This window comes from Choristoneura fumiferana, chromosome 12 (genome assembly GCF_025370935.1).
Source record: "Choristoneura fumiferana chromosome 12, NRCan_CFum_1, whole genome shotgun sequence".
In the NCBI taxonomy this organism is placed as follows: Eukaryota; Metazoa; Arthropoda; class Insecta; order Lepidoptera; family Tortricidae; genus Choristoneura; species Choristoneura fumiferana.
In genome coordinates, this window is record NC_133483.1 from 11599513 (window position 1) to 11619272 (window position 19760).

The window sequence follows — 19760 nt, forward strand, 5'->3', positions numbered from 1 at the left end:
CATTTTACCTGTAACCTAGTCTAAGGTAAACAAACCTTATCCTGATTGTGCGGGGGTTTTGCTCAGGTTTATGATGCTTGTGTAAAATGCGATTATGTCCAGTCCATTGAAGTTGCCGAGTGACCATGGGAAGACAAGACAGCAACACAACTTACAACTTACTAATGGGGCGAGGAGCGCGGCTACTATGTTTCATTTATTAGATAGATTAAATTTATTTTTAAGGAGACGAGTAGTGAAAGAAGAGTAAAAACTATTCATTTGTACTTACCCCAATACCTACGTACCTACCGTATCCTATTAGGAAAGTTTTTAACCTAAAAAAACAGCCAAGCCATAAAATTCGCTCTTTTGAGAAATAACAATTTTAACAGAAACCAGCATTAATATCTGCCACAGCAGAGAGTGCAAAAATTCCTGACACGTCCTTCCAGCCCTAGAAATAGAGTCGTAGGTATCAGATATTTATGCACGCTTGTTGTGTCAGATATTGGTGCTGGTGACTGTACACCACGTCAAAAAAAACTAAAATTGTTGCAGTGTTCAAACATTTTAAGTCAGTAATGTGTCAGTTATGCAGAACGCAGCGGCCACATTCTACTGTTTTATGTTTATGTCATACTCAACTGCATAGGAGTTCCTAATCTGTGCGTCGCTTTGGTGCGTCGGTACACCCCGGGGAGCCGCGGCGCTCTCCTAGGGGCGTTGCGTAACGGTAAATATAGTCAAATAAACTGAACCGCATACTAGGGTAGAACCTTTTCCCAATCAATTTCCCGATGATTTCTTTGGCACATTGTGTAGAATGTCAACATGACACATTTACAAATAAAGTTACCGCAGGCCCTGGTACGCTATTCAGTTCAGGTATTCAGGTCACGGTGTACAGTCAAAGAATCTGAAACGCGTACCAGAGTGGAACTTTTTTGCTACAACTGATGTCATAATTATTAACATTTCATACATCTTCCAAAGAAGTCATAGCGAAATTGTTTATGACAAGGTCCCACTCTGGTACGTGAATCAGTTTTGTCGACTGTAGGTACAGTCAAGGGCAAAGACATCGACACGGTCAAAGTTACAAAAATATGTATACACGACTTTATGCACTTAACGTTAAGGCCGTGTATATGTCGGCGGCCAATCGTAAAATCCGCCAGATCACGAAATTCCTAGGCATATCGTGAAACGCCGCCATTTCATGATATGCCTAAACGTTGGCCAGGCATATCACGATGTGCCTGAGAAATAATACGGCAGATCGATTAGAGCAACGCATTCGTCGATATTAAGAAGTTTATAAGTATATTTATGTTAAGAAGGGGGTTCTTCATACTTCGAAATTTGAATCCATTTTCCATCAAAAATCTTCGTATTGTATCTATAGATATAGATAAACCATATTTCTTTAACTTTTCTTGCCCAGAACGCAAAGATATTAGTGGATTTTTCATAAATATTTGTAAAATCCGCTTATTCTCTGCAGAAGAGGTTGATTTTGTTTTCCCGCGTTCTGTACCCTTAGTGTAAGTTTTCGGTTACAAAATAACGTTCGCGTTAAAATCTCAATTTGTATGGAAACACGAACATCGCAAACTTACCGCTAGAGGCGCTGTTCATGTTTGCATACAAATTGAGATTTTAACGCGAATGCGATCGAGACGTATTTTGTAACCGAAAACTTACACTAAGGGCACTGGTAAGTCGTAGACGTTCTTTGTTTCCGAGTATCTTTTCGCCCACTTCTTATATGTATGGGGTATCGTTGGATAGGTATTTTAAAATCATTAGGGGGTTGCTAAAACGATTTTTCGATTCAGTGGTTTGCAAAATATTCAACTTTAAAAGTGCAGATTTTCATATAAATCGAGTGGGTGGAAAATTTAATTTTATAAAATTCAGGATGGTAGTAAGTATAACTTACAAGGAAAACTACAACGGTTAAATTTTCTTGAGAATGATTAGTAGTTTAAGAGTAAATAGCAGCCGAAGGTATACAATATACCTAAACTTGGAATATTCCGTCCAAAATACGAAATCCTTTGAAAAATATTACTTAATTTTTTGTAATGGCTACGGAACCCTACTTCGGGCGTGTCCGACGCGCTTTTGGCCGGTTTTTTTTTACTCTTTCAACCTAAAACGGACTGCTATTATGGTCAACGGCCGTTATGAAGTAAAACGTGGCAAAACTATGAAGTTTCTGAATATGAAAAATATGAATCATGCTAACAACAACAAAAAACACAAACAAAAATGCAATACTTACTTGTCGCGTGCGACAGAGTGAGTAGTAAGTATAGTTTTTTCAGAGTAGTTCTTTCAATGGTTGACATTAACAATAATCAAGAACTTCATAGTTGTGCAATGTGTCAATGTGACTTCTTAGCGGCCGGGCACTATAGACGACTATTAACGGGTAGCTTGATTTTTGATCCGATATTCTCTGTACCTAATGTTGTGTTGTAACGAAAACCACGTCAGAATTTTTGGAAATTCACTAAATAACGTGTGATTAGTTTTTATTTAGCCAACAGCAAGATAAATTGTTGTTATTCAAAGAACACAGAATTTCTATAAAACACAATATTACTCTTTGCAGTTTGCAACAGGAAAAAATATAAAGGAAACCGTTGGTTAAAGAAATCGACTACCACGCCCAGAAATAAATTCATAAAATGGAACCCTAGTGCGCGAATCGGACTCCCAATTGGCTAGTTTATTAATAAAACAAAGGCTTTGTTTAGTGAATTTATTTTGCTTCATTAATTAACATTGAAAAAAAATAATAAACTATATTTAAAGTGAAAATATGCAAATAATTGAATTGCGTCCGAGGTTGACCCACTACTCCAATGATCATCCAAAGGCCTTTAGAGCCCGTAACTCTTAAAACCAAACACAACATAACAAACTACTATCACCATGTGGAGATAATGTGCTAAACTCGGCGTGTGATATAGGAAATACTTTACAATATTTCGATCTCCTACAATAATGAACTCACAAGTGAATTTTATACACAGCCAATATAATAGGGCTCACTGCCGCATAATTTCAAATACACATCCAAAAGTGATTCATAATCAAGTTCAGCTATATTAATCGAATTCGAGAATTATTGAAGATACAATAACCAATTTGCCTCTTGAATCTATGGATCGCGTCCCATAACCGGTAAAGTACAAGATGTAGCAATATTACCTGCCGAAGCTACACTGGGATCGCTCGAAGTTCAGCACGTGGTAACCTTAGGCTACATGTGATAGCTAATAAGTTACAGCGAATTCGAAGTCTTAACAATTTATCGACTATTTTAGGCAGATAATGAATGAAGCTCCGACATTGATAATATGGTCTTAAGTTAGGATAAACAGAACACTTTTGACAGTAAGAGTAAACAGGGAGCGGCGTGCAAGGTATCCTTAAGGCACTGCCTTAGCAGCGGCGAAACTATCCACTATACTTTCGACACTTTTAGTGTCGATCCTATAACAGTTCCATCGAATCCACAGGCGCTTATCGATTTTTCAAGCAGACAGCTCGATGGAAAACATGTGAAAAATATACTCAGAAACGAGGCAGCCGATTTTATTGCAGTACAATTATGAACGACAATACCATACCACTAGCACGCCTCCACACACCCAGCAAATACCCTGTTCATAATTTTATTACATCTCAATTTAAGCTAAACTAACTTGACTATTCAAAGATTAAATACAATAATATAACTTAAAAATAAACAAAACAAAATCAAACATGTTAATTTCAATCTCGAATATACAAGCCATTTGTGAGAATACGTTTAACAATAGCAAATAAGCGTTCCAGTTTGACTGGAATCGGACGCGAAAAGATGTGTGGAAGCATTACCTTTTCGCCAAGCTGCCCAGGGCACGGTCACGTAACTATGGTTTATTCTTTTAGGAGTTTACTCTAAGATAAATCAACAGGCGTTCAACACACTCAACTAATCAGCAGATTCGTTTGTTGACCTATGCCTAAAAGAAGATACTATAGGGGACCGCAGGACTTATCGCTTAGTCTTTCGAGGAGGTGTCCATAGGGCTGGCAGGTTGTAGTATGGTGGGAGAGGCAAGCGCGGGGGCGGCAGCGGGCGGCGCGGGGGGAGGATCGAGCGGCGCGCGCGGCGGGAGCGCCGCCATGCTCGGCACGGCCGGCTTCACGAACCGCTCACTTGGCCGTCGCGGCTGTCACAATAAAAAAAAACCATTGTACAAGTTTTAGATGCTGTAATTCTTCTTGGTGTTACTGTGAGCCGGGGCTTTAAGCACAAAACAGAAAGGTACAGAAGTCAATCTCATGTATGTACTTCACTTTTCATACCTACGCTCGGCGGGCGCTCTAGGGTTTTCAAGTATGGCTTATGCACAAAAAAATATCGTGGTAGTGGCACTCGTATCTAGTTGTTTGATTTATTGTTGAGAATGAAACGGGAAGAATGGTAATATAAATTAATAATAACTAAAATATTTTAATGTTAATATTATTGTTATATATGTATTACAAATTTGTCACAGAAAATATCTTTCGATATTGGCGAAAGCACGACACTAGAATATAATATTCTAGTGTAATAAATTCGCATCCTCCATTATTGCACAAAAAAGTTCACAGACGCGTGTCTCAAGCGGATGACACTCGCGCTCACTGGTCCCAACCGGTCCGAGATATCGTGTCCGTGAGCAGTGTCTATGTGCGCGTTGCTCGAGCGCACTTTGTATGTAGATTGAATTCTGTACTTATCTTTTTAGTGCTTTAAGGCTTGCGGATAGAGCAAATGTGCGATATGAATGTGCGCTCTCTCAAATAGGGGCGCATACAGACAGTTTTGTTACAAACTTTATGGAGTTGTTGTGACACTTAATTAATTTTCTTAATTTCTTCGGACTTCGATCATTACAAAACAGTAAACAGCCAGAGCAAGACTTGAAATTTTGCGGACATACCTAAGGATCATCGAGGTATACTAAGAAAATATTTTTCGATATTCCCACGGGAAAGAGAGCCACAGACTCTGATTATGCTGGCATTATGTAAGTTAACAGTAATAATCAAAGGCGCCTCCAGATACAGTTGCATATAGTAAAATAGGTACCATAAAAGCAAATAGCATTATGATTGGTTTTTTTGGAGTCTTTTTGTATTTTTTATTTCAACTCCAAATTTGTTACTTTTACGGGTATCCCGTAAAACCATATCGAAAATACAAACGGAGACATGGATGCACAGAAAAACCAGAAAAAGAGACCAGCGCTGGGAATCGAACCCAGGTCCTCAGCAATCCGTGTTGCGTGCTATAACCCCTACACCAGCGATTTTGCCCATTTTTATTTGGGGGTTGGGTTGCAACCAAGGTAGCCTGCATGTTACGACACTGTTTACGAGCAAGTGTGATGCAAACGATTTTAATCAGTGGTGGCAGTATTGTTTGCTACGGTATAAAGCAATGTCTTCGTTTGCTAGTTCTCTTAAAAGCGTTTGTGAGACTCCTAATTGATTCCTTCTTGAGATCCAAGCCCTCATCCAAAATCTGCGTTTTATCTTAATATTTCCTTCCGCAAAATAAGTCTCAGTTCGTCAATTAGAACATTTCTAATTTCGCGGATACATGTTCGCACGACATTGTTTGACGCCATTTTGAAGCAACTGTCCGTTCGGTTCGATTATCGGTGCGACCGTGAAAACGCAATTCGTATCGATTTTTCTTGATCAATTAAAAGTTGATCAACTAAAATCGCCTCGTGAAAACCCCGCATAAACGATGTTTTATACAAACCTGCGAATTGAGATGCAAGCACGTGCGTGGCAACGCCAACCCAGCCGCTCCCGACATCAGCGGCGAAGCGTACGGAGACAGCGGTCGCGAGCCGCCGGGAGACGAGACGCTGCGGGAGCGAGCCTGCGGGCCAAAGCGACGTCGGTGAAAAACGGAAGACGGGCAAAAAAAGTATAGATCCCAACTTAAAAAGTACGAGGTGAGGTATCGGTTTATGTAAAATGGATATAATTCTCAAGATTGAATAGTTCGCCTCACCAAGGGAAAAAAAATCGATCAAGTGCGAGTGCGAGCGACTCGCGCATGAAGGGTTCCGCACCTCCGTACAATGTTTTAAAAACAAAAAGTTCAGTAATATTTTTTTGTAAAAAAATCTAATACAAGCTTTTTTGCTGGCGGTACTTTTTGCCCCTGGTTACCAAAGTAGGTAGTCGTCAAGACGAATCAAATGAGACCAAAATCGATGCGGTCGTGTCGTTTTATTACAGAGTTCCTATGGCCAACATCTAACTTCATCTTCAGATCAGCTCTACGTCATAATAGTATAGTTACATTATGTGAGCCATAGACCACAGACTTGATTTTGCATTATACTGACCATCTCCAACTGATAATGTATTTGAACATTTTTGAATATACATCTAATTTTACGACTGCTTACTAGTGGAAAGTGAGCCCTGGACATTTTAATTTTATATTGTTCCCGCATCGTTACACAACAGACGCAGTTACGCTTACTGATATTATTTGTTCGTAGGGGTCAATCGACTTTTTAGTGTTGTAATACACTTGCTTAGAAACATGTTTGCAATGTATACAACTATCATGCTCAGGAGATGAGCCACGAAGGAATTGCCTTAAAACTTTCACAACTTCCAACTTTTCGTGGATTTATACCCCATAAAATCATACTGTAAATAAGTGACCCAGAAGACGTTACTATGGCAACCAGCTTCACTACATAGTTCATTGACCCATTAGTAGTAAAATAAGCAATTTTTGCAACTGACACACACCATTACATAGTTTTGGTGAATATTTTGCACGTCTCTGTGACAAAACAAGCAGAAATTGATTGTAAATTAAATAGTAGATTATTGTCGTGGCCTGGAAGTAGGCAATTGCTGGCTGAGTATGAGTATTAAACGGACGAGCTTGCGAGTCCGTTTAACTAATACGAAGCCAGCAATTGCTATTCCAGCCGAGACTAATATAAAGCTTTTCTCAAAAATGGTGAATAATTCTGAAATAGAATAAATTTTTTCTCAAAATATATTTTAAAATTTAATTTTATTCCAATATTTTTCTATGCTTTCCCGCCTTTTTTCATTAAAAATAAACTGCAGGTGTATTTTTTCACCGAAAATACCACAAGCTATTTCAGACCCAATAGAAAAAGTCCGGAGTTCCAACAAAATATCTGATACCGGCCATTAGACTTGGCTGTAGGTATACGACTTGTGCCCACATTTCCATGGCCTTTTTAACTTTAAAAAAATGTGACTGATTGCAGGCGCGCTAATTCATTATTGTCGAGCTAGCGCGCCTGCAATCTTTTTAACTTTTTAATTTTTCGCTGACCATAAACTATGCACTTCACCTTCTGATATGTAAAGAATAATGTCAACTTTTACGGACATTTTTGAGAAAAATGATCATATCGTATCCTACTTGCAGGTGTACCTACATTCAGTGTGAGTGTGACGTCATTTTCCAATACCCCACTCGCTATCAATATTCACCAGGTTCGATAATGCTGCCGCTACATTACAAGATTCGTGTCGCGTTGTCGCTATAGAAAGTTCGTGATACAACGAACACGAACTACATGGCCACATTATACTCGCATCGCAATAATCAATCATGAGAAAGCAATCCCATTGATGTGCGGTAAAAAACCGACGGGAGCCCGAACACTATTCGAGTTCGCCCAAATGATTCGCGTTACAGCGAACTGCGTGGCTATATCGCGACAGGTCGAACATTCGCCGAATCCCGATAATGTAGCCGCAGTATAAGAGCAGCAGACAATTGGACATCCATTTGAACAAAAAAAAAAAAACAACTTTTCTGGTACCACTTTTCTGCAAGATAATTTGTAATATTTTGATTGGCAATATTTGCAAAATCTTTTAGAGAAAAAACTTTCAGTGCATTTTATTACCTAATTTGAAACGTGCCAGACTGCACTTATGTACCATCAGCCAAATAAGTGGTCTATCAATTTTTAAACAAGTTCCTATCAAATTAATATGTCGCTAAAGTCGAACTTTCAAGTTGACAGACACGTCTATTGGCATTATTGTTTTGTGACATGCAAACGATTATCAACTTTAGGGTGGTAGACCACATATTTGGCTGATGGTACCTCTTTACTGCAACAAAATATTAAATCTTTTAGGTACTTTTGAGTTTAGCTGTACGGTATGACCTATCACGTGACATACATATATGTTAAAACTCCTTGGAGCTCCCGGAAACTCCTTGATAAGTCAAAATATATTTCACAGGATTTTATAACTTCAATAGCGTATGTAGTCTATTAACATTCTCCTTTCCGAAAATACGCAAACTTAAACTTTCGTTAGAACCTCCAAAATGCCAATTTAAACTACGATTTCGTGTAACTATGAATACTTACACTTAGTGCTTCGTTGAACTGCCTTTCTTCTTCCATTTCCAATGAAGATTCACTCTCAGAAAGATGCCGACACAATGCCTCACGGCGCTCCACCTAAAGCAGAGTAAAATAAGCAGAAATGAGTAGAGAGCAATATTTCAAAGGACCATAAAAGACTAGACTGCGGATGTTTTAGGCCCTTGTCACTCAGAGCGTCCCTTTTCTACCGATTCTGTCAGAATAGGACGCAATGAGAAACATAGCTAGTCGCGGTTAGCCACTCTGTGTGAAGCTTAAGTGCTAGCCGTTCTATCTAATGGCGATTGTAGTTATGTTGAAGGTGATTTACTTACCTCCTGTTGCAACTTTCGTTGTAAGCGAATATTTTCCTCCCGAATGTGTTTCTCTTCTAAGGCAAAGCGATGCATCTTCTCCTTATTTTCATTTTGAGATACGGCTAATTGATTCCTGACAAAAAAATACAACAATTTATCAAAATTTACAATAAAAACTACATACAAACGGAATAGGCAATGCAAATGACCCTGCTTTGAGTGCCGAAAATTGGAATAAAACTACTTTTCTGTCGATTCAAATCTATATTTTGTAACCCTTATGAACGGATTGCCTTTTGCCTGCGCTTACTGCATGCGTACATCTGGAAAGGATTTCGCTCAGTTTGCAAGTACCATCACTAAATTACTCTAGCAATGCTAAAACGTGGAACTACACGCTGGTGGAAGAGGTTCTGTTATGGGTTATGGTATGTATGTTTTATGCATGTTTGCTTACAAGTAATTCTTTTTATGCTTGAAAAGGTTACAACATCCAAAGTGGTCTCATAAATTTTTTGTCAAAATATGTAGGTTCAACGATTATTATTTCATTTATATTTCAGTTAGCAAATATTCTGTTCGAAATTACAAACTGAAACATAGATGCACAGAAAAACCAGAAAAAGAGACCAGCGCTGGGAATCGAACCCAGGTCCTCAGCATTCCGTGCTGCGTGCTATACTTCTAAACCACCACTGGACAGAAGTACAGACACAAATTTCTCCTATGCAACCACATTGCTTGTTTTTGTTTCTTATTTAGTCACTTAAGCAGCGACTTTAGCGACATCTATGCTTTTAGCCCTCATCGAGAAACTTTCAGCACCCCATCGGAACTCACCGCTCACCCGGATAAAAGCAAAAATGTATATAAAATCTTCTATAAATTACAGAAACACCCAAACACTCCGAAATATTTTATTCCGAATTTGCTAATTCCGATTTTCAAAACTACGATTTTCACAATTCCTAAGACATAATTCCGCTTACTTAAAAACACGAAATTTATTTTGACGAATTTCAAAATATCGATTTTTTTAAATATCCGATTATTAAAACTACGAAGAATGAAAAGCACGAAATGTTATTGGCCCGAAGTACAGTATTCCAATTATCAATTTTCCGAAATGAAATCGCTAATTCGGAAATATGACATTCGGCAAAATAAACTTCGTCGTTTGAATAATCGGAATCTTGATTTCGAATCTCGAATTAATATCAATCAATTTAGATAAATTTACCTGCATACTTAGGTTAGGTTAGAATTGCGACAAGGCGCAAAGCGTGTGTATGTGTTGAATTATTAGAACTTATTGAGTTAGTGAGATATTGTGCCACTGTATTTTATTACTGATAGTTTTTTTTTACTGGTGAAACCTGGTTGTGTTGAAATTTCTGCCTCTGAACGTAAATTGTTTTGTTAATGTAAGTACATGTACCGGATACTTTGTTGTAATGCTGTCGTTATGGCAGCGCACCTACCGTAGTAAGTAAATTAGTTAAGTTAGTTTTTAGTTTGGTTGGAGACTGAAAACCAGCGACCTCGCTGAGTCTCTTGTCCATTTTGCCTCACTTAATAATGTTATCTGTCTTGTACCTATTGTAATTTTTGGTTTGTGATGGTGAATAAAAATTTCTATTATTATTATTATAACTGCGCGGAATAGGAGCTCCGTCGACCTTGTGTCACATTACTGAAAATCAATGACAGTAAATACTGTTTTAGGCCAATCTAACCTCCATAGTGTAATTCGGGATTTATTATTGATCGGTATAATGATATTCGGAATTTTGAAAGTCGGTATTTTAGTAATCGGAATTCGTATTTCTGACATTTCGGATTATTATTGAGTCGGACTTTTTATTGTTCGGTTTATTAAAATTCGGAATTTTGAAAATCGTAATTTTAAACATTAGGTATTTTTAATGAAGAATCGTCATATTAGGAGTTTAAATTCAGAATTATAAAAATCGGTATTTTGAAGTTCGTGATTCCGACTTACGGAATTTCGTTTTTCGTATTTATGTAGTGTACCCATAAATTACTAAGCCTTTGAGATAACTGACCTAAAGTAATCCAACTAATGTTATACATGCGATAGATTGTGAGCGTATCTTTCTGAATGTTGTGACATACTTTTTCATGTAAAAACAACTCATGATGTGGCTCCCAAGTAAATTTTAACCTAGATTATTTATGACACTATACTATACTTATATCCTGAGAAATTGCATTTTCCCCGTAACTATTCTGTACAATTCGGGGCAACAGCTAGTTGTCAATTAAAAGTATTATTTACCTTAATTTAACAACCTCGGAACGCAATGTTTGAATATGATTGCTAAGATTCGATGCAGTGTCACCATTGCTGATGTCCCTGAAAATATGAGCAGATTAAAAATCATGGCTTATGAATCCCAATAGTGACTGATACCAATCCAAGAAACATTACAACGACTGGTAAAATTATTAAGAGAAATGGTTTGATTGTGTGTTTGATTATCGGTAATGGATAAACTCAAAAACTACCAGACTGATTATAAAAATTCGTACTTAACATAAGTTATAGGCATTTTATAGCGGGAACGTATAAGCTTTCCATCGGATGCAGAAGTTATCTGTCAGTAAAGGACCAACATATACCAAAACATAACAGCTAGGGTTTATGTCAATCCAATTTATAGAAAGGGTAAACAAAGACGTCATTAAATCGTTTAATTTCAGTAAATCGATTAATTTATTAATTGGATAGATCAAAGTATTTTGGTCTATTTTATTATTTACAATACTTGATTTAATTCCAAAGACTGTTTATTCAATTATAAAAGCAGTAACTATTTTTTTAATTTTAGGGAAATAAATAATAATCGCTTATTCAATCGAGTATAAACGTCATTCCACTATTTATCAGAATAAAACAGTACAAAATATTAATAATAATAATATCGAGTATTAATCGATTTTTATAATGTCAAATTTTCGACCATCTCCACGCTAGTCTATGCTACTACAGATTATACACAACTTTCATTCAAGAAATAATGTTAGATGTTAACGAAGATTTTTCAAATGAAAATTAAATATTGAAATCAAGTGAATTTTGGTGAAAAAAGTGATTAGACATCTAGTTAAAAGACACGAATTATAGATAAATGTGTTATTGATTCGATCCAATGGGTGTTTATACAAGAATTTTGATGAAATCGGTTTGTTTACACTTTCCATAAATTGGATTGGCATAACATATAGTGGATTATATTTTAATGAGGGTTTTATGGCAGTCAAAACAACTTGCTCTGTAATAGAATTACTCATTTGGCTCTTTTTATACGCGGGACGTTATTTATGGGTGACCTCTAAAATAATTATAGTCTCTTCATTGACTTAGGGCAAGTGCACCAGAAGTCAGGCAAGAAGCTATAGTCATAAATAGCGCAACTTTTAAAGCAATCATACCACATGAAGATATAATTTTATTCTTAGACTCATTATTGGTCAAAAGATAACGTGACCTAAGTGAGAAATAGTCAGCAGCGAGCGAAAAACAATTCCTTTTGCCATGTACCTGCAAACTTTTCTTTGTGTTTACAGGCAGCAAGCACCATCACTTAACCTCCTGAGTCGTGACATTTTTTAACAAACTTAAGAGGCTCCTAGACGAGCCATATTTTCACTGCAATATGTGGCCGGCAACTATTGGTGTCCCTGTCTAACATGTGAGTAAGAGAGGGACACCGATAGTTGCCGGCCACAAATTGCAGTGAAAATATGGCCCGTCTACGAGCCGCTTTAGTGCTTACGACCTAGACGTGGTTGACCTGCTTTGTTATTTCTTAGTATTGATAGGTCCTTTATAAAATACCGAGGACTCTGGTGCACAATGTTTTATTTCGTATAGTCGATCAAATGCGGACTTTACCATTTTATTTTTTTATTTTTTTATGTAACAATTATAATACCTTGGGTACATATACAGGAAACAGGAGCAAGTTTTAGAGGTGGTTTTTGGCGGGGCGAGCGAACGCATTTAAACGTTATTACTGCAGCCAATGTAACAGCTGAGTAGGTACTGGGAACTCGAAGGCTGACTTAAAGTAGCATAGAAGTGTCTTCTGAGGGAATGTACCCTTTTAGTTTTTTCAACATAAAGTCAGTTTCAAAGATTGGTTAGTGTTGAGGTTGTTTTTGACAACTCGTTTTCGCATTTAAACACGTAAGTAGAGTTTGAACATTTGGTAAAAGTTGTAACTATACCTGGGACTGGCAGGATCAGATACCGGCTGGTCCAGCCGAATTTGCAGTGAGCGCTTCTCTGCTTCAAGCTTGTCCATGCGTTTCCAGAGTCTGTTCACCAGAGCTTCCTGCTCCTGCTCCAATGTGTTCTCTAGTTCCACCTTAATACAGTCCATCATTAAAACTAGCATGAACTCAGTCAATTCAATCCCAAACATACATAAACCATCTTAATAATTTACTGCTACACAATTAGTTACAAAAGCTACATTATAAGTTATAAAACCACACATTGATTGTTGTGAAGTTTCAACAACAATATACAACATAGAAATAAACTCTGCAAAGTACAAAAAAGAGCACAGTCATTTTCTAAGCTCCTCTCCATTATTCCTTTTTTTAATGAGGCCTAATTACACCAAAAACACATTTTTACTATTATTATTCAAATAATACACTAGCAGCTCTTAAAGTTAATGCGTGTATAATCACTGCACTTGTGTTTTTATTTATTTTTTATTTTCAACTAGCTTTTACCCGCGGCTTCGCACGCGTAAACTATTCGGTCTGGTAGTTGCAATAGAAATTTTCGGGATTTTACAAAATTCCCCTGGAAATTTCCAAAATTTATACCGTGGTCTTCATTGAGGTTGTGTTGTGAATAACTGTACAAAATTCAAGACTCTAAACCCAGTGCTGAAATTTCAAAATTTTTCCCTATCCAAATTCAAATTCAAATCAGTTGTTCAGTAAATAGGCCACAATGGGCACTTTTACACGTCATTTTTTAAACTACCAGCGCTTTCGGAAAGACCATCATTGCCAAGAAGAAAGCGCCTCAAGAAATTTGGCAGAAAGTAATTTTTTCAAAATAAAATAATTACAAATAAAATACTTAAAAACTACAGTATACAATTAAAGAAAAAAAAATACAAAATAATAATAATAATAATACAGGGATTATGGGGTCCCTTAGTAACAAAACTATCCCGAGGGAATATCGGGATAAAAAGTAGCGTATGTGTCATTCCAGACGTCCAGCACCTACATACCAAATTTGATGGCTCTAAGCCCAGTGGTTGTTATTTCGATATTTTATCCCTAGGTATCCCGTGGGAATATTGGGTCAAAAAGTCGCTTTTATGTGTTATTCCAGAGGTCCAGCTACCTACATACTAAATTTCATGGCTCTAAGCCCAGCGGTTGTTATTTCAAGATTTTATCCCTAGGTATCCCGTGGGAATATCGTGTCAAAAAGTCGCCTATGTGTTATTCCAGACGTTCAACTACCTACATACCAAATTTCATGACTAAGCCCAGCAGTTGTAGTTCGAGATTTTATTGCTATCCCTTGGGAATATCGGGATAAAAAGTATCCTATTTTTTAATCCAGGTTATAAACAACCTTTTCGCCAAATTTCATCCAAATCCGTCCAGCCGTTTCAGCGTGAAGAAGTAACAAACATACTCACTCACTCACTAACTCACACTCACTTACAAACTTTCACATTTATAATATTAGTAGGATTAGTAGGATGTGAAATATGACTTGTCAGCCACAGAAAACCACATTAATTGCTGCCTTGCCTAGATACAAGTCTTCGTGTACAAAAGCATATGTAATGAATTTACATATTAATATTGCAAACAATAATTATAATTGTTCAGAGAACAGTAAACAGTGAATTTTTCCTATTATCGTCGGCGAGATTGCCAATTCCGTTATGTGTATTTTTTCATGCATATGTCCATTTTGGCACATTGGCTTTAAAATTAAATGCCAAAGTCTATATATCAAAAAAATGCATATAACGGAATTGGCCAAAGAAAAAACAAAAAAAAAAACCGTGTTCGGAATAAGCCGTGGTGGCCTAGTGGTTTGACCTATCGCCTCTCAAACAGAGGGTCGTGGGTTCAAACCCCGGCTCGCACCTCTGAGTTTTTCCAAATTCATGTGCGGAATTACATTTGAAATTTACCACGAGCTTGAACCTGCACAAACCTGCGAAGCAATTCAATGGTGCGTGTTAAGTTCCCAATCCGCACTGGGCCCGCGTGGGAAATATAGCCCAAGCCCTCTTGTTCTGAGAGGAGGCCTGTGCCCAGCAGTGGGACGTATATAGGCTGGGATAGAACGGAATTGGCAATTTCACCAAAAATATGTTAACCATCTGCAAGACTAGATAACGTGGCTAACTGTTTCTGCAGCTCGGAAACAGGGCATGGACAGAGTGCTTGAGTGGTGTGGTGTAGAAGTTTCAGTGGCACAACCTTCAGAAATGAAGAACATGACGTAGAAGAGCAAGACTACAGTGCTGATCCACTACACTTTTTATCCATTTTTTCATTTCATGCAAACAAACAAACAAATGTTTAAATCATCTGTCACACTCACAGAATAATTTATTGAATCAGGCATTACTTTGCGGAGGTCCATATCAATGAACTAAACTAAAACAATTACTTTGCTCACCCGCAACCTTATAATAAGGTCTTTATGGTAAGGTGCTATCATAAGGTTGCGGGTGAGCAATGTAATTGTTTTAGTTCATTGATCTGTCACAAACTTAATGAAAAGGCCACATTATACTATCAATGCTATCAAATGAAACTTTCAATAAGTTACCTTTTCCCTGCGGAGTCTCTCCAAATTGGTTTGTTTTGCAAGAGTTTCGGCTTCAAGCTTCTCAATCTTCCGCATTAGCTTATTCACCAGGCACTCCTGTTCCTGCTCCAGAGTCTGTTCAAGGCGGCATTTCTCTTGACGCAGCTGCAACGTATTAATAACAATCAATCACATATTTTTTTACGGTCATAGTTCTGTGATTTGATTACTACTATACAACGTGAAATTTGAAATGTGATACAAAATGCATCTCAATTGTTTTAATTGAGTTGTTGATTTCATTTGTAAGTGTCGACATATAAATTGTATCTAATAAGTAATAACTAATAACTAATAACTGACCTAAAAACATTAATTTTATATCATGTTTAAAATTTGACCCCAATTTAATTTATTCCATGACTTTACAAATTCAGATGATGATGGTTCATTCATGGTCTGACAGGCCGAATAGCCAAATGGTTAGAGAACCTGACTACCAAGCTTGATGTCCCGCATTCGATTCCCGGCCAAGGCAGATATTTGTATGAATAATAAAAATGTTGGTCACAAATGTGGTTCTCAGGTCTTGGATGTTTAATTTATATTGAAGTATGTATTATTTATCTATATATGTAAATGGGTTGATCAACTATTTCTTGTCACTCGTTGCTATAGTTACAGTCTCCTGAGCCACTTGCTGAAACTGGTTAAAATGTGCCAAACATGTTTTTTTTTGGTAGGTTTAAGCCCTTTTTGTAAATAGTCATCTAATAAGCAAGTTAGTATAATATAACTAGGTAATAAATTGGTGACATTAATGTCCAATGACATTCATTTATTATTATTATTTATTTTATTTATGGTATGGGAGAGTATGACAATATTTTCAAATCAAAATGGTCACAACACACAAGCTTCCACTTAAACAACAGCAAAAATACCAAAAAAAAATATTCCCCTTTATATAAAATGCTTAGTAAATTTTGTTACCTGATTTAGTTTCCTGGAGAGATCATTTGTGAGGCATTCTTCTTCCCTTTCATAATGATGAGCTAATGTTTCTTTTTCTTTCTTCAGAGCTTGGATTTTTTTCAGAAGTGTATTGGAAATATATTCCTCCTCCTGTTCTGCTTTTGCTTGCTATGAAAATAAACATTATTGTACAAAATTATTATTTTAGAAAATTATCCCAAAATGCTCACAAAATGCTATACAGTCTGTTCTATATAGGAATGGACAGAGGGAAATAGGCTTTTTATAATGCACGCTTTAGGAAGTCATTTCATAAATTGCATTTTTTTAGTATACAGTCTAAACTAAATTGTATATAAAATATAGAAGATGTCAATATTAGTTTCAATTATTCATTAACTAACTGTTGCCCGCGACTCCGTTCACGTAGAATTCGTTTATTGCTATCCCACGGGAACTATGCAATTTTCCAGGATAAAAACTATTCTATGCCCTTTCCTGGGACTTGTACTATCTGTATACCGAATTTCACCCAAATCCGTTCAGCAGTTAAGATGTGAAGAGGTAGTTAACAAACAAACATACAGACTTACAAACTTTTGCAATTATAATTAATATTAGTATGATTAACTTTCAGGTCACACTGTGGTACCCTAGGGACAGTACCAGAAAAAGAGGATGCCCAATATGGAGGTGGCTGGACGATATCCGTTTGACCCTGGGGCCACAGTGGACCAGAGTTGCGGATGACAGAGCAGAGTGAAGATTGTTGGAGATTTAAGGGATATTCTATAAATATTTGTAAAAAGTGTTAATCGGAAATAAATGGCTTTATTATTATTAAGATTATTTTTGCTATTTTTCATATCATAATTTAAAAACAATAAAAATACTGTTTCTATTTTGTTAAAAACAGAAACGTCTTCCTTTAAAATACCTAAAGAGGCAGAGGTTAAGACCATTCTGCAAGTAACGGAATGTTTATAATATTGTTAACTAAGAAATATTCTGTACATTAGTTTTATAGTTTTTAATCGCCAGTTTGGATCACAATGTGACCTTTAATCATATACAAATAGTTAACATTTCACAACTAAAACACTGCACTAAATTTGATGAAATTTGGAATAGAAAAGCTTGAACTTCTTAGCAGAAACTACGAGTAGAATATTTTTAAACAGGGAATGATAATGATGAGTCCATGAAACACAATTATTAAATTATGTATTAATACTGTGTTATTTTGTAAGAGTACCTACATTACATATTAATTTACTTAGGTACAATGTAAAGAATATTATGACTTCATCTTATTAATTCTTTTATTCATCATCATTATTACGATTAAGATTAATTAATAAAAACATTCTTATTACGATTAAAAAATGTTTAGAACCCCTTCTTCTGTGACCTTCTAGAGTCCAATGTTATCCTGAATGGACTATAAATACCTTAAGGACAAAAACTACATAAAGGATAAGAAAGAAGAACAAGAAAGAAAGAAAGAATTATCAGGGTATCTGGTAAGTAGCAGATAGGTACACCACCCTGGCTAGATGAATTCAGTGGTGGACTAAGGTTGGTCAGTGACCAGAGGCCATACCTATAGCCTAACGTTTCTGAAGACAATCGCAATCAAATGACAGTTTTTGTATGCAAAATCTGCTCAAGCCCACCCTCTCCCCTTCTATTCCAGTTAGTCTGCCACTGGATAAATCTAAGTGGACATCATAGTTAAATTTTCGGATTAGTAAGGTATCATTGATATCTACATACATTATTATAGATGACATTGTGATGTGATATAAGAACCTTGATAAAAAAGGTGTAATTACAATAATTTAAAAATTCTAATTGATTGCATGCCACTTTGGTGAAATAATGTACTGTTAACTGTTAAGACCTTTTGTAACATTATTTCAAGCAATAAAAGAATTATGAATTATTTAACAGTGTTTTACATACTAATAAAATATCTGATTACATACACTTAAGTGTTATACACTTAGTTATTCTGTACTTTGCTGTCCTAATAAAAACTACTGTTGTAATTTGCAAGCAATCAAAAATGATATTATGTGTTAGAGTAACAATATAAATAAGACAATGACAATAGTTGATGAATCTTAAGTACTTATAATAAAGAAGTAGTGATGTAAATATAACATACAATTGACACTGAAGCTTGTCGGAGTGCACGATTTTCCTCCTGCAAGGCCTTGACACGCAGCTTGTATGTATCCAGCTCCACTTTTAAAACCCTGAAATATTTATCAAGGATTTATTAATAGGAAAACTAAAGAACAAATTTTATTGTCTTCATATTTTTGAGCATGACAGCACAAAAATCTAATTTGCAATATCATCTAATAAGGTCCATAAAGCATCCACTAATAGGTAAGACTAAGTATATATTTTTTGTATATTTTCATACCTATTTTGCTGTTGAAGAGATTCTATTCTTTTTTGGAGCTGGTCGCGAGTAACCGTGGTAGGAGGTAACATAGCTCCACCATCGAGTGAACTGGAGTCACTCTCTGACGCAGAATTGTCTATTTTATTCCCTGAAGAAAAAAATAGTGTTAGACACACCACACTAAGCTTCACAAATTTTCTTAGATTTTACGAATTATGATATTTTATTTACCTGGGGAAATCTCCGAATCATCCATTATCACGGATGTAATGAGGACGGTCAAAATATATAATATGTTTCGAACTGTAGATATAGTGTGATTCTAATTTATAATATTTAATCTATATATCCAAATGAAATTAATTATTATGGAAAATTTTGAACACAACTTGGAGAAAAACTATTAAATGCACTTGAAAACTGTCGTTGTAGGCAGCCACCCAAAGTACGGTACGGTGTTTTTCCAAGGCCTATAGGCCCAACCAACAGCATTGAGATTGAGCACTTAGTTTCTAATTTCCACCAACAAATTTTCTTGATGAAATGAGAGTTATGTTTTCAAATTACATGATTGGCTTAAAAGATCCAATAAAACAACGTGATGCAGTTGAAATTGATTTCGACGAATCAGGTCAGTTGTATGAGCACAGATAAAGTCAATTTCATCCCATATACTGACGACTCTGTGGAGACGCATAGTGATTTGATTTTTATAAATAGGTACCGGTTTATTTATTAGATTAGACGGTTCCAACTGTTTTGTATTTGATTTT

At 36.2% G+C, this 19760-nt stretch overlaps 1 protein-coding gene across 1 annotated transcript; it reads right to left on the minus strand.

Moving 5' to 3' along the window:
• Positions 1-2738: 2738 nt before the first annotated feature.
• LOC141433340 (coiled-coil domain-containing protein 6-like) lies at positions 2739-19564 on the minus strand. The gene is made up of 11 exons (XM_074095330.1): positions 19219-19564; positions 19006-19135; positions 18742-18832; positions 16590-16739; positions 15618-15761; positions 13013-13152; positions 11058-11135; positions 8777-8891; positions 8445-8537; positions 5804-5926; positions 2739-4214 (listed from the first exon to the last, which is right to left on the minus strand). Exons 1-11 carry the CDS (start codon positions 19241-19243, stop codon positions 4044-4046), a joined length of 1260 nt encoding a protein of 419 aa, XP_073951431.1. The 5' UTR covers positions 19244-19564; the 3' UTR covers positions 2739-4043.
• Positions 19565-19760: the final 196 nt, after the last annotated feature.

Excerpts from the sequence above, each read along its gene's own strand:
- LOC141433340 (XM_074095330.1), bottom strand. The coding sequence starts at position 19,243 with ATGGATGATTCGGAGATTTCCCCAG. Across the intron at positions 19,136-19,218 it reads TGATTCGGAGATTTCCCCAG|GGAATAAAATAGACAATTCT; the intron begins GTAAATAAAATA and ends TTTTTTCTTCAG. Across the intron at positions 13,153-15,617 it reads AGAGACTCCGCAGGGAAAAG|GTGGAACTAGAGAACACATT; the intron begins GTAACTTATTGA and ends GACTGTATTAAG.